Source organism: Thalassophryne amazonica, chromosome 20 (genome assembly GCF_902500255.1).
Source record: "Thalassophryne amazonica chromosome 20, fThaAma1.1, whole genome shotgun sequence".
Classification (NCBI taxonomy): domain Eukaryota; kingdom Metazoa; phylum Chordata; class Actinopteri; order Batrachoidiformes; family Batrachoididae; genus Thalassophryne; species Thalassophryne amazonica.
In genome coordinates, this window is record NC_047122.1 from 47,149,599 (window position 1) to 47,167,763 (window position 18,165).

General features: G+C 39.9%; 1 protein-coding gene across 2 annotated transcripts in view; it reads right to left on the reverse strand.

The window, feature by feature from the left end:
• The window catches only part of LOC117501876, a 120,487-nt gene that overhangs the window by 63,935 nt on the left and 38,387 nt on the right, over positions 1-18,165 (reverse strand). For both annotated transcript variants that reach the window (XM_034160843.1, XM_034160842.1), the window contains exons 15-29: positions 14,026-14,054; positions 13,856-13,924; positions 13,727-13,751; positions 13,629-13,649; positions 13,145-13,213; positions 12,069-12,217; positions 10,652-10,774; positions 10,174-10,231; positions 9,670-9,714; positions 9,520-9,576; positions 7,836-7,981; positions 5,626-5,730; positions 5,471-5,516; positions 5,300-5,380; positions 4,709-5,125 (exon numbers count right to left, since the gene is read on the reverse strand). In XM_034160843.1, coding sequence (XP_034016734.1) covers positions 4,709-5,125; positions 5,300-5,380; positions 5,471-5,516; positions 5,626-5,730; positions 7,836-7,981; positions 9,520-9,576; positions 9,670-9,714; positions 10,174-10,231; positions 10,652-10,774; positions 12,069-12,217; positions 13,145-13,213; positions 13,629-13,649; positions 13,727-13,751; positions 13,856-13,924; positions 14,026-14,054 — 1,440 coding nt within the window. The remainder of the gene's footprint in view (positions 1-4,708; positions 5,126-5,299; positions 5,381-5,470; positions 5,517-5,625; positions 5,731-7,835; positions 7,982-9,519; positions 9,577-9,669; positions 9,715-10,173; positions 10,232-10,651; positions 10,775-12,068; positions 12,218-13,144; positions 13,214-13,628; positions 13,650-13,726; positions 13,752-13,855; positions 13,925-14,025; positions 14,055-18,165) is intronic.

Sequence of the window (18,165 nt, forward strand, 5' to 3'; positions counted from 1 at the left end):
CCGCTAGCAAACTTAGCTGCCGAATCAAACAGCACTGATGCATTAAATCAAATAATTCCATAATAAAAATATAACGCAATGCTAAAATACCCTCAGCTGTATTAGCATTGTGTTCTTTATAAATTGCAGTTGTTTAATTAATTATTAAAGATCCTATTGTCTTACATACAATTTCTACATGTTCAAATCAAACTCATTTGTTCATGTTGTGTAAATCAAGGAATATTTGTAGATCACCCTCTGTGTATTTGCAGGTATTAATAAGACAAATTTAACTCCACAGATACTTAGCTTTGAATTGGCAGAGGTTAGCACACATGCTAACATCCCCAAAATGTCTTGTAAATGACTGGAGAGGTGTTATCAGGCTCCAAAAATAGCATTTTCAGTTTTATATGTTATATGACACAGAGGTTATAATTATACACAAATGAAACAGTTTTGCAGTTCTCTACCACCCTGTGACATCTCCATGCTAACGAAATGTCTTGTAATTAAGTTCAGAGGTGTTATTGGGTTCCAAAACAGTGTTTTTACATTTAGAAGTGTTTATTTCTCACTAGCTTGTCCATAATATATGAGAAATATGCAAATAACCACACAAAATAAAGCAGTTTTGGAAAGACCAGCATCACAGTGCAGCTATACTCTGATTGGCAGTCACCCCTGCCACTGAAAAACAAAACAGATTTAAACAGAATGTGACTTTACCTCTTAAAATACTTCTTAAAATAGGTCAAGGTTAGCCATCTTTGAAATTGTCTAAGGTTTGTTCCCTGTGAAGCTGAAGCCTCTGGCAGTAATTGTCATGATTCGAGGCAGCGTGGCAGAGAAGGTGGTAGGAAGCAAATGCAAACCCACAGACAAAAGCATTGAGTTATTAAAAAACACTATCTGGTAAATTGGCACAAGGTTCAATACACAGTAAAACAGTCAACGTGGTGGAGGTACAGACAGACGTGGTGTGTAGGCGTAGTCCAAAGACAGGCAGGGTTCAGGAGCACGGTATGGCAGATATCAGAGGCTGAGACTGTGGTGAGGTCAAAAACAGAGTCCTGGTACACGGTGAGGCGTAGTTCAAGGGCAAAGACAGAAGCAAGGTCAAAAACAAGCAGGGTTGCAAAACAGGCAGGCAATCAAACAAAGGCAAAGCAGAGCTGGGACGACGACAAAGAGTAGGAGGACCTGGCGTGGAAGTGGTAAACCGAAGCTGCTTAAATAATGGAGGTGATAATTAGAAGAACAAGACACAGGTGTGGAGAACATACAGGAAGGAGTTGTGGCCGGATGAAACAAAGAGGGAAGCAGGTGCAAGATAGTGCAGTGACACAAAGTGAGCAGTACCTGACAAGCAGAGTACCTGTTTAGGTACTCTGGTACCTGTTCAGTACCTGTTTAGCAGAGGTACATTTTAGCCAGAATCCTTTGCGATCTGTCTGTATTTGTTACAAAACTTCAGAATTAGTGCATTATTCAACATTAAAAGATATATTTTATATTTTAACTTTGTACAAATGACAGAATTGACATTAATGGAGTTATTCTATCAGTATTCATTTTATTTATACACCAAACCATAACTCAGCATTGCTTTATTTTCCAAGACCTCCGCCTGACCGGAGCATTGTAATCGGGTAGAGAGCTGGGCTTTGCGGCTGCTCTCAGCTTGCGTCTGTGCTGGAAGCCATGTAGTAAATAAGAGCTTCCAGCAAGAGGCAAGATGTTCAAAGACAGAAGTGCGGGATCATTGTTTGGGTCTGTTGTCACTTTTGATGCTACCAGAAGTGATCGTGGTGTTAAAACTCAAATTCAGTTTTTTAGTAGTTGCAAATGTACCAGAGGCAATACTGGAATTTATCGGTTATCTGTAACTTCCGATACATTTTTGGGTGGTTTATCATTTTGTCTTAATCAAAATAAGTTTTCAGTTATCTGATTATCTGTTGTCGAAGTTAATTTTTTGGTTATCTGTGCCCACCACTGCAGAGATGTCAGTCCAATGAGAGCGGCACTCTGAGCAGGGTGTGTTCGTGTGTGGTGGTGGTGTTTATACCTTGTGGTTGAACACCACGTGGTCTCTCAGGTTTTGGAAACCTATGGTCAAATTTAAAATCCTGCTGTGTGAACCAGGCTTAACCATAACTGTGTGCATAGTGTTAACAAGGTATAATCTCCAAAAATAAGTTTAATCATGATCCATGAAATTCTTGTAGTGGGGATCCAGGGGTTCTCAACTGACCCAAAATACATAAGCATAACAAATGGAAAATGTCAGCTCTCCCCAGTTTCTCAGTGATTGAAGCCATACACATATACGTACACAGAGGCCACTAGGCTTTTCATAGATGAGAAGCAATTAGACAACTAGAGTTGACGGGCACGTTGAATTTGTCTGAAGTTAAGCCATGCATGTACACAAGGTTTCAGAGAAACCCTCCCCCCCGCCCTGCCCCACCCCAGTGTCCACAATCAGAATAGAAATGCACCCAATGTCAAACTTTATGTTGCATACACATTGACAGACAAACAGAGAGTCAAGCAATTCATAGACCTATTCTGCCTTGAATACAAGTCTTTGATAAGATACTACATACACAAGGTTTCGGTCAGATTTGGCTCCCTGGTGGCCACAGTTAGAATCTAAATGCACCAAATGTCAAAACTGTCAGAGGTATACACCTGACCATCTACTACACTTTGAGTCTCTGCTCAGTTTTCATTCCATAAATTCCAGAGGGACCATGAATGCAGCATCTATGGGACTCACTTTGCTGAAAGCAACATTTCAAACATGCTTGATATTGAAATCAAATGTCAATACCAGTATTCAACCCAAAAATAAAGCTTTATGTCACCGGTGGCAGGTGGATTGCTTCTGCAGAACACTGTATCCTGACACACTTTATACGGAGTGTAAAAAAACTCAAAGGCGGTACAAAACATAAAACTTAAGCACAGGGTCGTGTGATGATCAATCTCCTTTCCTCCACACACCCAGTGTCAAACCTCCCCTAGATAAAGCATAGTGCATTCTCCATATGCACCTCTGCTACATGTTGACTGATGTAGATTTTTGGTGACGTGTTTGGTTGTTTTTGGTCACTTTCCCTTTTGTTTTATTCTTCAGCCATTTTTGAGTTCTGCTTTAGTTTAATTCAGTAGTCATGTTTCCACTCACCAGTCTTACGTTGAATAGTTATTTACAGTTTTGCTCACTCAGGTTTCTTTGTAGCTTCCCATTTTCACTATCTCTGCTGTCTGTTGTGTTTGTAGGTGTGTCTATATCACCTGTTGTCACTCACAGCTGCTGCACATTTCAAGCACCGCGCCTGTCACTCGTTTCGTCATTTTTAACAGTTCTTTCTTTCCAGTCATGCCAACCTCCTGGTGAATCACCTCCACTACATCTGACATGTTTGGACTGCTCCTGGGCTTTTTCTTTTGTACTTAACTTACTCATTAGTTTGGTAAATAAAATCACTTATTATTTATTCTGCTAGTAGCTGTTCTGTCTGGATTTTAGGTTCATTTAAACACAAATTATGACACCTGCAGTGTGCTCAAGTTGACAAAGGCCATTATTACAAAATAATAAGTTGTGATAAATCTGCAAAATCCACATGCACACAACCCAAAGCCATGTGCTGCCAAATGTCTGGAGTTTATGATACATGCACAGAGTCTGCACAGCATAAAAACAATGCAGATACAAAGCATACTATATGGCCAGCATACATAAGGTGACCTGGTGCATTAACGTTAACAATGATAGATGAAGTCTTCGTCAAGATCATGCGCATGGACAGACGGATGCTTCCACAGAATCAAACAATTCCTAGACCTGTTCTCTTTGGCAAAACAGGCTAAAATTTAGCTTTTGGAAATGGCTTACCAATACACATAGATAGATACATAGACAGATAGATAGACAGAATGCAAAGCTAAAGTACCCTCGGCCCTATGAGTCAATGAAAGAGAGTGTAGAAAGAATGTGACCTTTGGTGGTCTGTGTCCCAAGAATCCTTCCTGTGAATTTGAAGACCCTGGCATTAATAAGAATGAAGTTATGCCGAGCACAGACTGACAGACGGATGGACGCAAAGTCTTCGCAATACCCGATGGCCAAGCCTCGGGTAAAAAAAAAATAAAAAAATACCTGTATTCTACCCACTTTGCAAAAAAGACTGGTCAAATATCCACTAGGATTCTATCAGAAACTAGTTGTCTGTCTGGGTGGTTGCTAACAAGGACCATACACAGTTCAGTAGTGTGTTGGAAGTGCTGAGGTGCAGCACGATCACATGGTCCCAAACTGAGCAATTTTTAATCTTCAGAAAAAGAACAGTTAACAGAAAGCACTGAGAGCCCAGTTGTCTGCTTGAGGATTATTCCTCTAATCCCCTCCGAGAGTTTTTCTTACCACTGTTGTCGATGTGCTTGCTCAGGGGGGTGGGAAAGGTAAGATTGTACTCATATGCAATGGATTTTGTGATTTGCCGCTGAATAAATAAATTGAATTCATCAACAAAAAGAAGTGGAATTTAGTTCCACTGCAAATGAGTGAACCTGCCTACTGTGACTGCAGTAATTGGGGAATCGGAAACAGACAGAGGAATAAGATCTAAAGACACGAAATGTGCTGGACAAGAAATGGAAGAATTTTCACAAATTTAAAATAAAAAAGATTTTGGTATTCACATACACATACCTTTATCCGCTGCTTCACTGTTTTCACTCTCTGCTCCATCATCCGTATCCATGCTCAGGCCACTTTCCGCAGACGGCTCGCTTGGTTCTGTTGTCGACAGCGCTGCAGACCCATCCGTCTTCTCTCCCTCCTCCATTATCTGGCGTTTCTCATCGCACATACTTTGTATCGGCTCGGGAACAGTTTTTGCAAGTACCTCATTTTCTCTTTCTTCTTCACCCTGTGCAAATATCTCAGGGCCCTTTTCCACATTTTTTCCACATTCTACAGACTGTTTAGAAGCTTCAGCTCCATTTTCCTCTGGGGTCTCACAGTCCTCTGTGTCCTTCTGACTGGTGTCCTCCTCAGATCCCTCAGTCATCCCGCTGGCCTTCTCTACACCATCCTTGACATCATCTTTTTTCACTTCCGTCGGGACTGAGAAACAAACGTGACTTCAATAATTCCATTTATTATAATCATAAAAAGTGGCTCGAGAGAACAAGTTTTCATCATCTCAATACAATCACACACCAAACATGATGCGCTGCTTCTGAAGTATGCGCAAACATTTTACCCATTCTTGATTCAAAATATTTTAGCTTGACTTACCAAGCTTCTTGTGTGGAACAATACGCCATTTAAGTTTTCCTTTTCCTTGTTTCATATATGCATCGGCCAAAATTGAAGATGCTGCAATAAAGAAGTAGAGTAAATCCAGTCAGGAAAATTGCATTCCAAGTCCCTGGCACAGGTGGTGCACAAAAACGTCAATATACATACTCTGAGGATAGCTGATCAACTGCCTGATTGGATCAGTCAAGACTCTCTTTGAAGCAAAAATATAAACACATTAGTGAGCACATGGATAAGGTTTAAGGAGTCAATGCCCAACAAATTAGTTTTCCACTTAGTCTGCATGAACAGAAATGAAATACCAGCACTGGATACACGCTGTGAATATATGCTGCCTGTTGCGCCAAGTCCAACAGTGTCTCGTAATTCACTTTGCTGGAACCCAGCGAGCCTGGATGGACACTATTCTGCAAATAAACAAAAACGTCAAAAGGTGAGTTTTTCTGCCGCTATTAACAGTCTTCTTCTTCTTTGTCTTTCGGCTGTTCCCGTTAGGGGTCGCCACAGCAGATCAATCGTTTCCATCTCACCCTGTCCTCTGTATCTTTCTCTGTCACACCAACCACCTGCATGTCCTCTCTCAGCACATCCATGAACCTCCTCTTTGGTCTCCCTCTTCTCCTCCTGCCTGGTGGCTCCATCCTCAGCATCCTTCTCCCTATATACACTGGGTCCCTCCTCTGCACATGTCCAAACCATCTCAATCTCGCCTCTCTGACTTTGTCTCCAAACCGTCCCACCTGAGCTGTCCCTCTGATATGTTCATTCCTAATCTTGTCCATTCTTGTCACTCCCAAAGAGAATCTCAACATCTTCAGCTCTGCCACCTCCAGCTCTGCCTCCTGTCTTTTTGTTAGTGCCACTGTCTCTAAACCATACAACATAGCTGGTCTCACTACTGTTTTGTAAACTTTCCCCTTCACTCTTGCTGATATTCTTCGGTCAAAAATCACTCCTGCCACCTTTCTCCACCCACTCCACCCTGCCTGCACTCTCTTCTTCACCTCTCTACCACACTCTCCATTACTTTGAACAGTTGACCCCAAATATTTAAACTCATCTACTTTCACCACTTCTACTCCTTGTAACTGCACTATTCCACTGGGCTCCCCTCTCATTCACACACATGTACTCATTCTTGCTTCTACTGACTTTCATTCCCCTTCTCGCCAAAGCATATCTCCACTTCTCCAGACTAGACTCAACTTGCTCTCTACTCTCACTACAGATCACAATGTCATCTGCAAACATCATAGTCCATGGGGACTCCTGTCTGATCTCATCTGTCAACCTGTCCATCACCACTGCAAACAAGAAAGGACTCAGTACTGTTGACAATTTACTATTTGACATTAAATATGAATAGAAGCCCAATATGTCTCAAAATGGCAGCTTGAAGTGGTGTTTTATTACACTGTATAACGAATAGTATTCTTACATTACTATAGCTAGAACTACAGTGATTGCAAATTACTACAAAATTACGTAGAGATCTGTGAGCAAACATACAAAATAACCCCCAAACTGATGCGTCACATTTTGATTTCACAAAGATGCATGTTCGTAACACAAGGGCTGCACACACCTTGAAATTGTTATCAGTTCACAACGTATTTCCCCAATGTAGTCTGACCTCTTACCACAGAAAGATATAATTACAAGCTACCTTTGCTTTATTCTATGCCATATTTTTCTATAGAAGTATAACTTACTACAGCTATTTGCTGATAAGTCCATTACCTGTTTACCCTTGTATACCATTTTGTTTTATTATTTGGTTTTGGTAGCAAGTAATCACTTCACTTAAAGGTTCATATATTTTTACGATGAGTCTGTTATCTGCTTAAGCATGCATGTGGAACTGGATTCAACTGGTTTTAGTGCTTAGAACAAAGAATCAAGGATGAACCATAGTTTACGTCCTATGTTACTATACGACGAAACCTATGGTAACATAGGTTTTGTCCTATAGTAACAAGGGTCCTGACCTCCCTCTATGCCCATGGGAGACCAATAAGAGAAGGATTTGCAAAATAAGGTCCGCCTTTTGTCACGCCCATATTGTGTTTTATAAAAACTGTTTCAGTTTCTTTGTTCGGGGTTCTGGATGGGTGGATCTCCTGCGAGAGAGAAGTTCTCCAGAATTCAGGCCTGTTTCTCACTGTGATTTTGAATAAATTTAATCTGAGAAATAGTTTGACTTTGTAGGGACAGTATTACAGTAATAGTACTTAAACGTTTTCCTTTCCAGTTCCTCTTTGGCAAAAGGCCTTGTGCCTTACAGTGGCCTTTTTCCTCCTCGTTGCTGACCTTTACTGCTCCCTTTGACCCTTGTTCCTGACATGATTCAACCTTGTTTATTGGATCTGTCTCAGTGTATTGCCATTGACAGAACCGGTTGCTACGCAGCCTTATAATTCTGTTCTGTATGACCTGCCCCTGGACTTGGTTGCTTTCTGCTAAGAAGTCCCCAGAGGTACTCCAATCTTTATCTTGTGTTAATAATACTCACCAGAAATTTTACAACATGTTGCCAGCTGAATACGTGGTTGCAGCCTTCGCTTTCTGGAATCTTCATCTGACAGAGCAAGCAAAGCAATGCACGTTTTATCGAGTGTTCCATATCCCTCATGTTGTACTCGACCATAAAATGTTGACCTACATTAGGGAAAAGGGGGAAAAGTAATTTTGTGTTGAGAACATGTTCTTTCAATATAGATCTTGAAGCAGAGTCACCAAAGAAGTTGTTCTGTATGTTGTTACTAATAACTGCAGTCACACAAATTGATTATATACATTTGAGTCTGTTCCATTCTGTCCATTCTGCATTTGGGGTGTGTCCAACACCACTTTGCCATTTACATAGCACATAAACTCAGCATGAAGTAGCTGCAGGCTGCAAAAGGGTTGTATTTAGTCAATTAGACATGGGCATGTTTAGGCGTAACGTGACAAATATCAGATTGTCATCAATCCGTTACTTAGGCGTCGGAGTGTTTCTGGGAAAATGACTATTTAGGTATTCTTGACCAGAAACACTGATCTGCGCACAAAGAATCAAAGCCCACAAGTGGCAGCAGCAGTTCAACTTATATTCCAACTACAACCCCAGTTCCAATGAAGCTGGGACGTTGTGTGAAATGTAAATAAAAACAAAATACAATGAATTGCAAATCCTCTTCAACCTATATTCAATTGAATACACCACAAAGACAAGATATTTAATGTTCAAACTGATCAACTTTATCATTTTTGTGCAAATATTTGCTCATTTTGAAATGGATGCCTGCAACATGTTTCAAAAAAGCTGGACAGTGGTATGTTTACCACTGTGTTACATCACCTTTCCTCCTAACAACCAAGTGATGTCTTTTTCAGGGACGTCCCTGCTTATTTCAGCAAGACAATGCCAAGCCACATTCTGTACATGTTACGACAGTGTGGTTTCGTAGTAAAAGAGTGCGGGTACTAGCCTAGCCTGCCTGCAGTCCAGACCTGTCACCCATTGAAAATGTGTTGCACATTATGAAGCACAAAATACAACAGAGATCCCGGACTGTTGAACAACTGAAGTCGTACATCAAGCAAGAATGGGAAAGAATTCCACCTACAAAGCTTCAACAATTAGTGTCCTCAGTTCCCAAATGCTTATTGAGTGTTGTTAGAAGGAAAGGTGATGTAACACAGTGGTCAACATACCACTGTCCCAGTTTTTTTTAAACGTGTTGCAGGCATCCATTTCAAAATGAGCAAATATTTGCACAAAAACAATAAAGTTTATCAGTTTGAACATTAAATATCTTGTCTTTGTGGTGTATTCAATTGAATATAGGTTGAAGAGGATTTGCAAATCACTGTATTCTGTTTTTATTTACATTTTACACAACGTCCCAACTTTATTGGAATTGGGGTTGTATATTCCAGAAGCAATTGAGCTCCTCATCTCTTTCTGTTTCTTCATGATAACAACCTGACTACACCTCCTTTTAAGACCAACACACTCATGGGTACAAAGATAAGTGCAACTGCTACCTAAACAACTTGGCACTAGCAGTAACAATGATAAGATCAGCTGGAAATTAGCAATCATGGTTGCAACACAGGTTTTGCTACTTTGCACAGGGTAGAAGAAAGGGCCCTGAGAGTTATACTGTAATTCCATACAAGCAAATCCTTTTCCAGAAAGTAGTACTCACCAAGCAAAGGAAACTTGCCCCTTTCCGGATGAGTGAAGAAAGTCTTTCGATATGGAACTGCACAAGCACAAACAAACGCACATGTAAAATTAAAATAAGTTTTGCATCAAATGACGAAAGTAATTACTGGGCCATGTATTGTCAACTAACCGTCATTTATTAAGGAGCGCGAGAACCTCAGAAGAACTCTCAACACTGCAAACGATATCAAGGATGAGGCAGCATATATAACAGCACTGCTTCTGAATTCTAACATCTTATTCTTCTACGAGGGTAGGCTGAAAAGTTCTAAGGCTCACTATGATGCAGTAAGGCTCACTATAATGCAGTTAATGCATTAACTGCATCATAGTGAGCCTTAGAACTTTTCAGCCTACCCTCGTATATTGGGATGCAAAACTTTTAGGATGGGGTTTAGCTGGCACTGCCATTGGGCTGAATGTTTAGTGTGTCAGTCACTAAACCAAAGATAACTTGTTCGTTTCAACAATATGACTGCAAGTTCATTTTGAGGATGAACTTTAACGGAATTGTTCCATATTCAGTTTTCATTGAGAAAATGTGAATATGGTATGATTGAAAATGCACATTTTACTGTGTAGTGCATATTGCTATATCAACATAAACAAAATAATAAAAAAGGTGAATACATACCTTTTGAAAAATTAAGTCCTATAATTTCGCCAAATAGGACTATTGGAATGTCAAATATCTGAAGGAAGAGAAACACTAAAAAGTGACTGAGGCAAATTAGCAAGTTTGCTGAAATTCTTCTCATTCTACCACGTTAAAGATGTTACTGTCTTGAAAGTTAAATTTTATTTGCATACTGTCAGTGTGTCTAGGGCTGGGAGGATGCAAGGAGGGAGTAATATGGCTGTGCTTAGTCATAGCACGAACTCCACCAAAAAACCCGTTGAAGTGAAAAAACCTCATGCGATTAAATAAAATTGCAAACTATAAATTACAAGTTTTTATAATTTAATTTGGGTAAATTCATTGTTATATTAAGAGTAGTAGTAATAATAATAAATCATTTAATTACTAAAAACATAATCTTTAAGTGCAGCCCTAAAAGCACTTAAATACCATAGAACAATAAAAAAGCATGACTTATGTTGTACTATACTACCTTCAGAGTAAGTTGATTTGGTTCTTGATTCATCTTCATCTCCCTTGCAAGTACCACCAGGATATCCAGCATTTCAGACTGTTCTTTCCAAGCAAAAGGCAGCTTCCAGGGATTCTGATGCAACTAGGAAATTTAAATACTGATTATTTCCATTGGCTGTGTACAGCTAATACTAATACAGTACCATACAGTGAGAAAGTATTCACAGCGCTTCGCTTTTTCCACATTTTGTTATGTTTACAGCCTTATTCCAACATGGAATAAATTCATTTTCTCCCTCAAAATTCTACTCACAATACCCCATAATGACAACAGGAAAAAAAACAACCTTTTCTTGAAATTTTTACAAATTTAAAATCACATGTACTTAAGTATTCACACCCTTTACTCAATACTTTGTTGATGCACTTTTGCCAGCAATTACAGCCTCAAGTCTTCTTGAATATGATGCCACAAGCTTGATATCTTTGGGCAGTTTTGGTCATTCCTCTTTGCAGCACCCCTCAAGCTCGATCAGGTTGGATGGGGAGCGTCGGTGCACAGCCATTTTCAGATCTCTCCAGAGATGTTCAATCAGATTCAGGTCTGGGCTCTGTCTGGGCCACTCAAGGACATTCACAGAGTTGTCCTGAAGCCACTCTTTGATATCGTGGTTGTCTGCTTAGGGTCACTGTCCTGCTGAAAGGTGAACTGTTGCCCCAGTCTGAGGTCAAGAGTGCTCTGGAGCAGGTTTTCATCCAGGCGGTCTTGCTGCATTCATCTTTCTGTACGCGATGGAATTATCTCATGATCCACAAAGAAAAAAAAAAGTTAAAAGTCAGTTCTCCGTGTGGACCAGAGATACCGCGTAACACCGTATGCATCAGAACAAAAAGCATTTATGGTACGTATTTAATTAAAAGTTGAAAAATCTTTCTAACATCTTTCTGTGTAAATATCTCATGTTACAACGTGGAGACCTGCACCTTATAGACCAGTGCGGCCTATTTATGTACAATTTCTTTTTAAAATTGGTGGGTGCAGCTTAAATTCAGGTGTGCTCTATAGTCCGGAAATTACAGGTAAAGCATTTCCTTTTGCTGTGGTAATTTGTTGATGGTCCCTAAATTCCTGTCTAACAGCCGGTTGCATGTCAAGGTCAAAGTAATTCACAAAGAATGGATAATAAAAGTATCCTTTCTGAATAGTATCACAGCACATGTATCGAGATATGTAAGGGAAAAATACAAGTAAGGCAAAATGCTTGATCCCAGTTTTTTAAAAAGCCACAAAATACCACACAAAAGCCAGATGGCACAAAAAGCTGCATCAGAATAGCTACAAGAGATAAAAAAAAAACCACACACACACACACCACACATTTATCCATCCATCATTTACTTCTGTAACTGCTTGTCCTGTTGAGATTAAATCTTACCAGGGTGCACACGAGATGCTTTTTCGAAGTGATGTGTTCTCTGCACTTATGGAAAGAGAAACACTCCTTACAAGCAAAGCACAGAAAGAAAGGCTGGCACTGATCCCCGAGTTCTTCAGTGTTGAGACACATCACAAGCAGATCTTCGCCTTAAAAAAAATAAAAAAAAGTTTAACAAAACAGAAAAAAAATTATGGCATAATTAACAAAAATCTAAATCCATCACAAACAGTTCAGCTGCATAAAACTGAAGGATACTGGTGAGAGCTGCAACACAGTCAAACGCAACAATCCAGAGCATCCAAAGACGCTCAGTGGATGATGTGTGCAGAAAGAAGTGGAACGTTTTGATCATCCAGAATACGTGTACGCATCATTTCAGCATGGAACAATGCACTTCTGTGCTGATAATAAGGACGGAAGAATCAGTCTCTGGTTCTACTCACACAGAATGTGAACATCAGTGTGAAAGTGGAATTCATCTGCTCTTTCACAGAAATATAAGATAAAACTATATTGTCCGTAAAACGGAACTCTGACTTACATGAGCTGCCGAAGCCCCAAGACGTGAAAACACATCAAACATTGATCATAAAACATTCAACATAAAATAATTTTAAAAGTAGTGTGTGGTCTGCAACAAAGTGTTCATTTGGTCTCCCTCTGATTTACAAGTGCGATGGAGTGTGGCACAAATGAGTACTTGTATCTATTCCTCCTGTAACGATGCACTCTAAAGCGCTTCCCAGAAGGAAGAAGCTCATATTCACTGTTCAGAACATGGGCTGAGTCTGTAGAGATTTTATCTGCAAGTCGTAAGGCTTGTTTCCTGCACAGCTCTGTGAATTAGTTCTCCACCAAGTGGCCCACAATTTTGGGGCAGATGTTGAGGAGCCTCAGTATCCTGTTCTTCAACTGCACTGAGAGGCCACACAACCACACAGAGCTGTGAGAAAGTCAAAGTGAACAAAAAGCTCACTCTGTTCACGGTGGGCACCTCCAACACCACATTATCCTGAAAAACTACATGTTGCACTTGTAAATTTTTTTAAGTACACAGTAACCGGTCCACTCACCTATAATGGGCTCAGTTTGAATCAGGTATTTTTTGAGACACTGCAGTTGACCTGGATTGAATACAGAACCTGCCATTAACAGGAAATAGGGTTAATGTTGAGAAATGTGTGTAATGAGTTTTGTGTACCATGCACAATTGCATAACAGTTGCACAACTGCATTTTGGCAAACTGTTTTTGTCTTTTGCAACACTAGTCGCAGCATCATGGTTGACTACAGTAGAGATGATTTTCATGCAGGGAAAAAGAAAAGAAATAAAAAATCAAATCTAGGCTGAGTTCTCCCATGTGTCTTCTGACAAACTGGAAGTGAAATTTCACATCTTTTAAGAAAATCCCTTTTTGTTCCATGAAACTGTATAATTGGTGATGCAGTAGACAAAAATTGAAATGTGCACAGTTTCTCGGTATTTACAGAAAAAAGGTGCGGCATGACTGTGCAAGGTTAAGAATCACAAAAGAAAGAGGAAAAAAAGGGAAGTACCTTCAGGGTTGCAGCCACTACCTGCAAGTTGGAAAATGCACAATCAGATGCAAATTAATACAAAATATGACAGATAAGCACAAAAGAATGAATAGTACCTGATCCAAAGGTATCTATCATGTTCTGTAAAGATATGCATAAAAAAAATTAAAAGGTAATACAAGTAGATTACCACAAATTACTTTTCTAAAATTATTCTTATTCAAACATATACCATGCAGATGTACCTGGTTATGATTCCAGCTTTGCACATGAGTGAAATACTGTAATACAGTGTCGCAAATGACATCACAATTCTGCCAAGAAACACAACAATGAAACAAAGTTCAGTGTACTGGAAAACAACATCAGGTTCTTATTAACTTGGATAGTTTAATTGATAAGTGTAACTGTTCACCTGGCAATGCAGTTTGAAGATAACACATTCTACAAAGGAAAAAAACAAGAGACAAGTACTATTTAAATCTGAGTTCCATACTGTTGACAATTAAAAAATTGCCGGGGAAAAAAAAACATTTTCACGAAACACTCTAAAAATAAGATGAAAAATTGTGGTTTTACTTGAAATTCTGAGAGCTCAGCAGTGTGTTGCAGAGCAGCTACTGATCTGATTTTTAGTTTTACTACACTGGATCTTTACTTAAAGAATGATCAGAAAGTAGCATATCTTTGGTAAAATCCCTCATTAGACGTAAAGTATGGGTGATAGATCACATTAAATTTCTTAACAGTATGCAGTTGTGGTTTAAAGTTGTGGTTTACAGTTGTCCATTTAAACGATTGTTGTGACACACACAAAAACAAAGTGAAGCTTACGGCTAGTGGCCGGTGATCACGTTAGTACTTCCTGTTTTTCTTGTCGTTTAATGCTGGCAAATTATACTGTATTTCTTGTCTTTCTGATGCCTGATTTTGTTTTTTTCTCTCTGTTTAAGGTGATGGAAGTTGTATTTGTGCTGGAGACCCTGTGCACCAACAGCATTCCCTGTATATTCGTTTGTGAATTGTTCTGTAATTTATGTCTGTAGCATGGCCCAAGCAGGGGGGTCACCCCTTTGAGTCTGGTCTGCTTGAGGTTTCTTCCTCAGAGGGAGTTTTTCCTTACCACTGCTGCTCTGGGGGTTAGAAAGGCTAGACCTTACTTGTGTAAAGCACCTTGAGGCAACTCTGTTGTGATTTGGCGCTATATAAATGAAAATAAATTGAAAATTTAAAAAGCATAATGAAAAAAGTACTATTGAGTTCTAAGAGATCTGTTCAGATCTGAGAAAAAAAAACATTTTCATGATGCATTTCACATGGTATATGAATGAATGAATTCATTAGGCACACACAGATTCAAAATAGCAAAGAAAACTCAAAGAAAACAATTTAACAACATACCCATGTGCCTAAAAGGCTGTAAGGAAAGCAAAAGCTTAAACACCCACCCCTTTAACGAATATATATATATATATATATATATATATATATATATATATATATATATATATATATATATATATATATATACATATATATATATATATATACATATATATAATTATGGAATCACCGGCCTCGGAGGATGTTCATTCAGTTGTTTAATTTTGTAGAAAAAAAGCACATCACAGACATGACACAAAACTAAAGTCATTTCAAATGGCAACTTTCTGGCTTTAAGAAACACTATAAGAAATCAGGAAAAAAAAAATTGTGGCAGTCAGTAACTGTTACTTTTTTAGACCAAGCAGAGGGAAAAAAATATGGAATCACTGAATTCTGAGAAAAAAATTATGGAATCATGAAAAACAAAAGAACGCTCCAACACATCACTAGTATTTTGTTGCACCACCTCTGGCTTTTATAACAGCTTGCAGTCTCTGAGGCATGGACTTAATGAGTGACAAACAGTACTCTTCATCAATCTGGCTCCAACTTTCTGATTGCTGTTGCCAGATCAGCTTTGCAGGTTGGAGCCTCGTCATGGACCATTTTCTTCAACTTCCACCAAAGATTTTCAATTGGATTAAGATCCGGACTATTTGCAGGCCATGACATTGACCCTATGTGTCTTTTTGCAAGGAATGTTTTCACAGTTTTTGCTCTATGGCAAGATGCATTATCATCTTGAAAAATGATTTCATCATCCCCAAACATCCTTTCAATTGATGGGATAAGAAAAGTGTCCAAAATATCAACGTAAACTTGTGCATTTATTGATGATGTAATGACACCATCTCCCCAGTGCCTTTACCTGACATGCAGCCCCATATCATCAACGATTGTGGAAATTTACATGTTCTCTTCAGTTAGTCATCTTTATAAATCTCATTGGAACAGCACCAAACAAAAGTTCCAGCATCATCACCTTGCCCTATGCAGATTCGAGATTCATCACTGAATATGACTTTCATCCAGTCATCCACAGTCCATGATTGCTTTTCCTTAGCCGATTGTAACCTTGTTTTATTCTGTTTAGGTGTTAATGATGGCTTTCGTTTAGCTTTTCTGTATGTAAATCCCATTTCCTTTAGGCGGTTTCTTACAGTTCGGTCACAGACGTTGACTCCAGTTTCCTCCCATTTGTTCCTCATTTGTTTTGTTGTGCATTTTCGATTTTTGAGACATATTGCTTTAACTTTTCTGTCTTGATGCTTTGACATCTTCCTTGGTCTACCAGTATGTTTGCCTTTAACAACCTTCCCATGTTGTTTGTATTTGGTCCAGAATTTAGACACAGCTGACTGTGAACAACCAACATCTTTTGCAACATTGCGTGATGATTTACCCTCTTTTAAGAGTTTGATAATCCTCTCCTTTGTTTCAATTGACATTTCTCGTGTTGGAGCCATGATTCATGTCAGTCCACTTGGTGCAACAGCTCTCCAAGGTGTAATCACTCCTTTTTAGATGCAGACTAACGAGCAGATCTGATTTGATGCAGGTGTTAGTTTTGGTGATGAAAATTTACAGGGTGATTCCATAATTTATTACTCAGAATTGAGTGAGTCCATATTTTTTCCCTCTGCTTGGTCTAAAAAAGTAACCGTTACTGACTGCCACAAGTTTTTTTCTTGATTTCTTATAGTGTTTCTTAAAGCCAGAAATTTGCCATTTGAAATGACTTTAGTTTTGTGTCATTCTACAAAATTAAACAACTGAATGAACATCCTCTGAGGCCGGTGATTCCATAATTTTTGCCAGGGTTTTTTTAATATATATATATATATATATATATATATATACACACATGATAACAAATACAAAATATAAATTAATCACTAAAGTAAAATTTCAAAACACAAACAGCAGTGCACATTCACAAACCCAAAAACAAAACAAAATCGATAAACCTAATTAACCTAATGAATTAATTAAGAAGGGCAGAGTCACCAGCAAGTTTAGCCTCAAAGTCCAGGGTGAGGTCATTCCATCCATTGAGGGCAGCCCAATAAAATGCCTGGGAAAATGGTTCAACGCGTCGCTGACAGATGGCGCCAATGTTGCTGAGGCTGTGAAGCAGACCGAGGAATGGCTGAAGAAGATAGACAAGTCTTTACTCCTGGGCAAGTTCAAGACCTGGCTGTATCAACACGGCCTCTTGCCCAGGCTACTTTGGCTATTCACGGTCTATGAGTTTCCCATGACTACCATCGAGATCATTGAGAGGAAAACCAACAAGCACCTGCGGATGTGGCTGGGAATTCCCCCAAGCATCTCAGCAGTGGGCCTTTACATCCGGTCTGGTCAGCTGCAACTCCCCCTGTCATCAGTTGTTGAGGAGTACAAGGTGGCAAAATGCAGGGTCATCCTAAGCCTGAGGAATTCCAACAACGACCTCATCAAACAAGCTGGCATTACAACCAGGTCTGGACACAAATGGTCTGCCAACACAGCTGTGGAACAGGCCATCGGTTCCCTGAAGTTGCGGAACATAGTTGGCAACCAATGCGTCCACCGACAAGGTCTCGGCTCTGCACAATTTCAAACCTGAGGAGGCGCAAACATGAGAACCAGGTGAGGCATGGTGCAGGCAGAAGTGAGGAGCAGGGAGGAGAAGAAGCGAGTAGCCAGAGCAGTGCAGCAAGGATCCCAGGGGGCCTGGACAAAATGGGATTTGCCCAGGTGCAAAGTCACATGGAGGGAGCTGTGGCGCCTGGAGCCATACCGCATCTCCTTCCTCTTGCAGTCAGTCTATGATACCCTCCCCTCCCCAGTACATCTGCACACATGGGGGCTAAGAGAGGATCCACTTTGGAAGTTGTGCAGCCAGAAGGGGACTCTGGCCCGCATACTCTCTGGGTGCAAAACATCTTTAACCCAGGGGTGCCACGACAAAGTGCTCCTCTCATTGGCTGACACCATAGAGCGGGAGAGAGTCAAGAAGAGACCAGCCCACACAACTGCAGGAAGAGCGATCACCTTCCTTAAGGAAGGAGCCAGGCCTGTACAGACCACCAAAGGGAAAAGACCCACACAACCTCCTGGAAGATGAGGGTAGATCTAGGGAGGAGGTTGCAGTTTCCCGAGGTGGTGCAAACATCCCTCCGCCCTG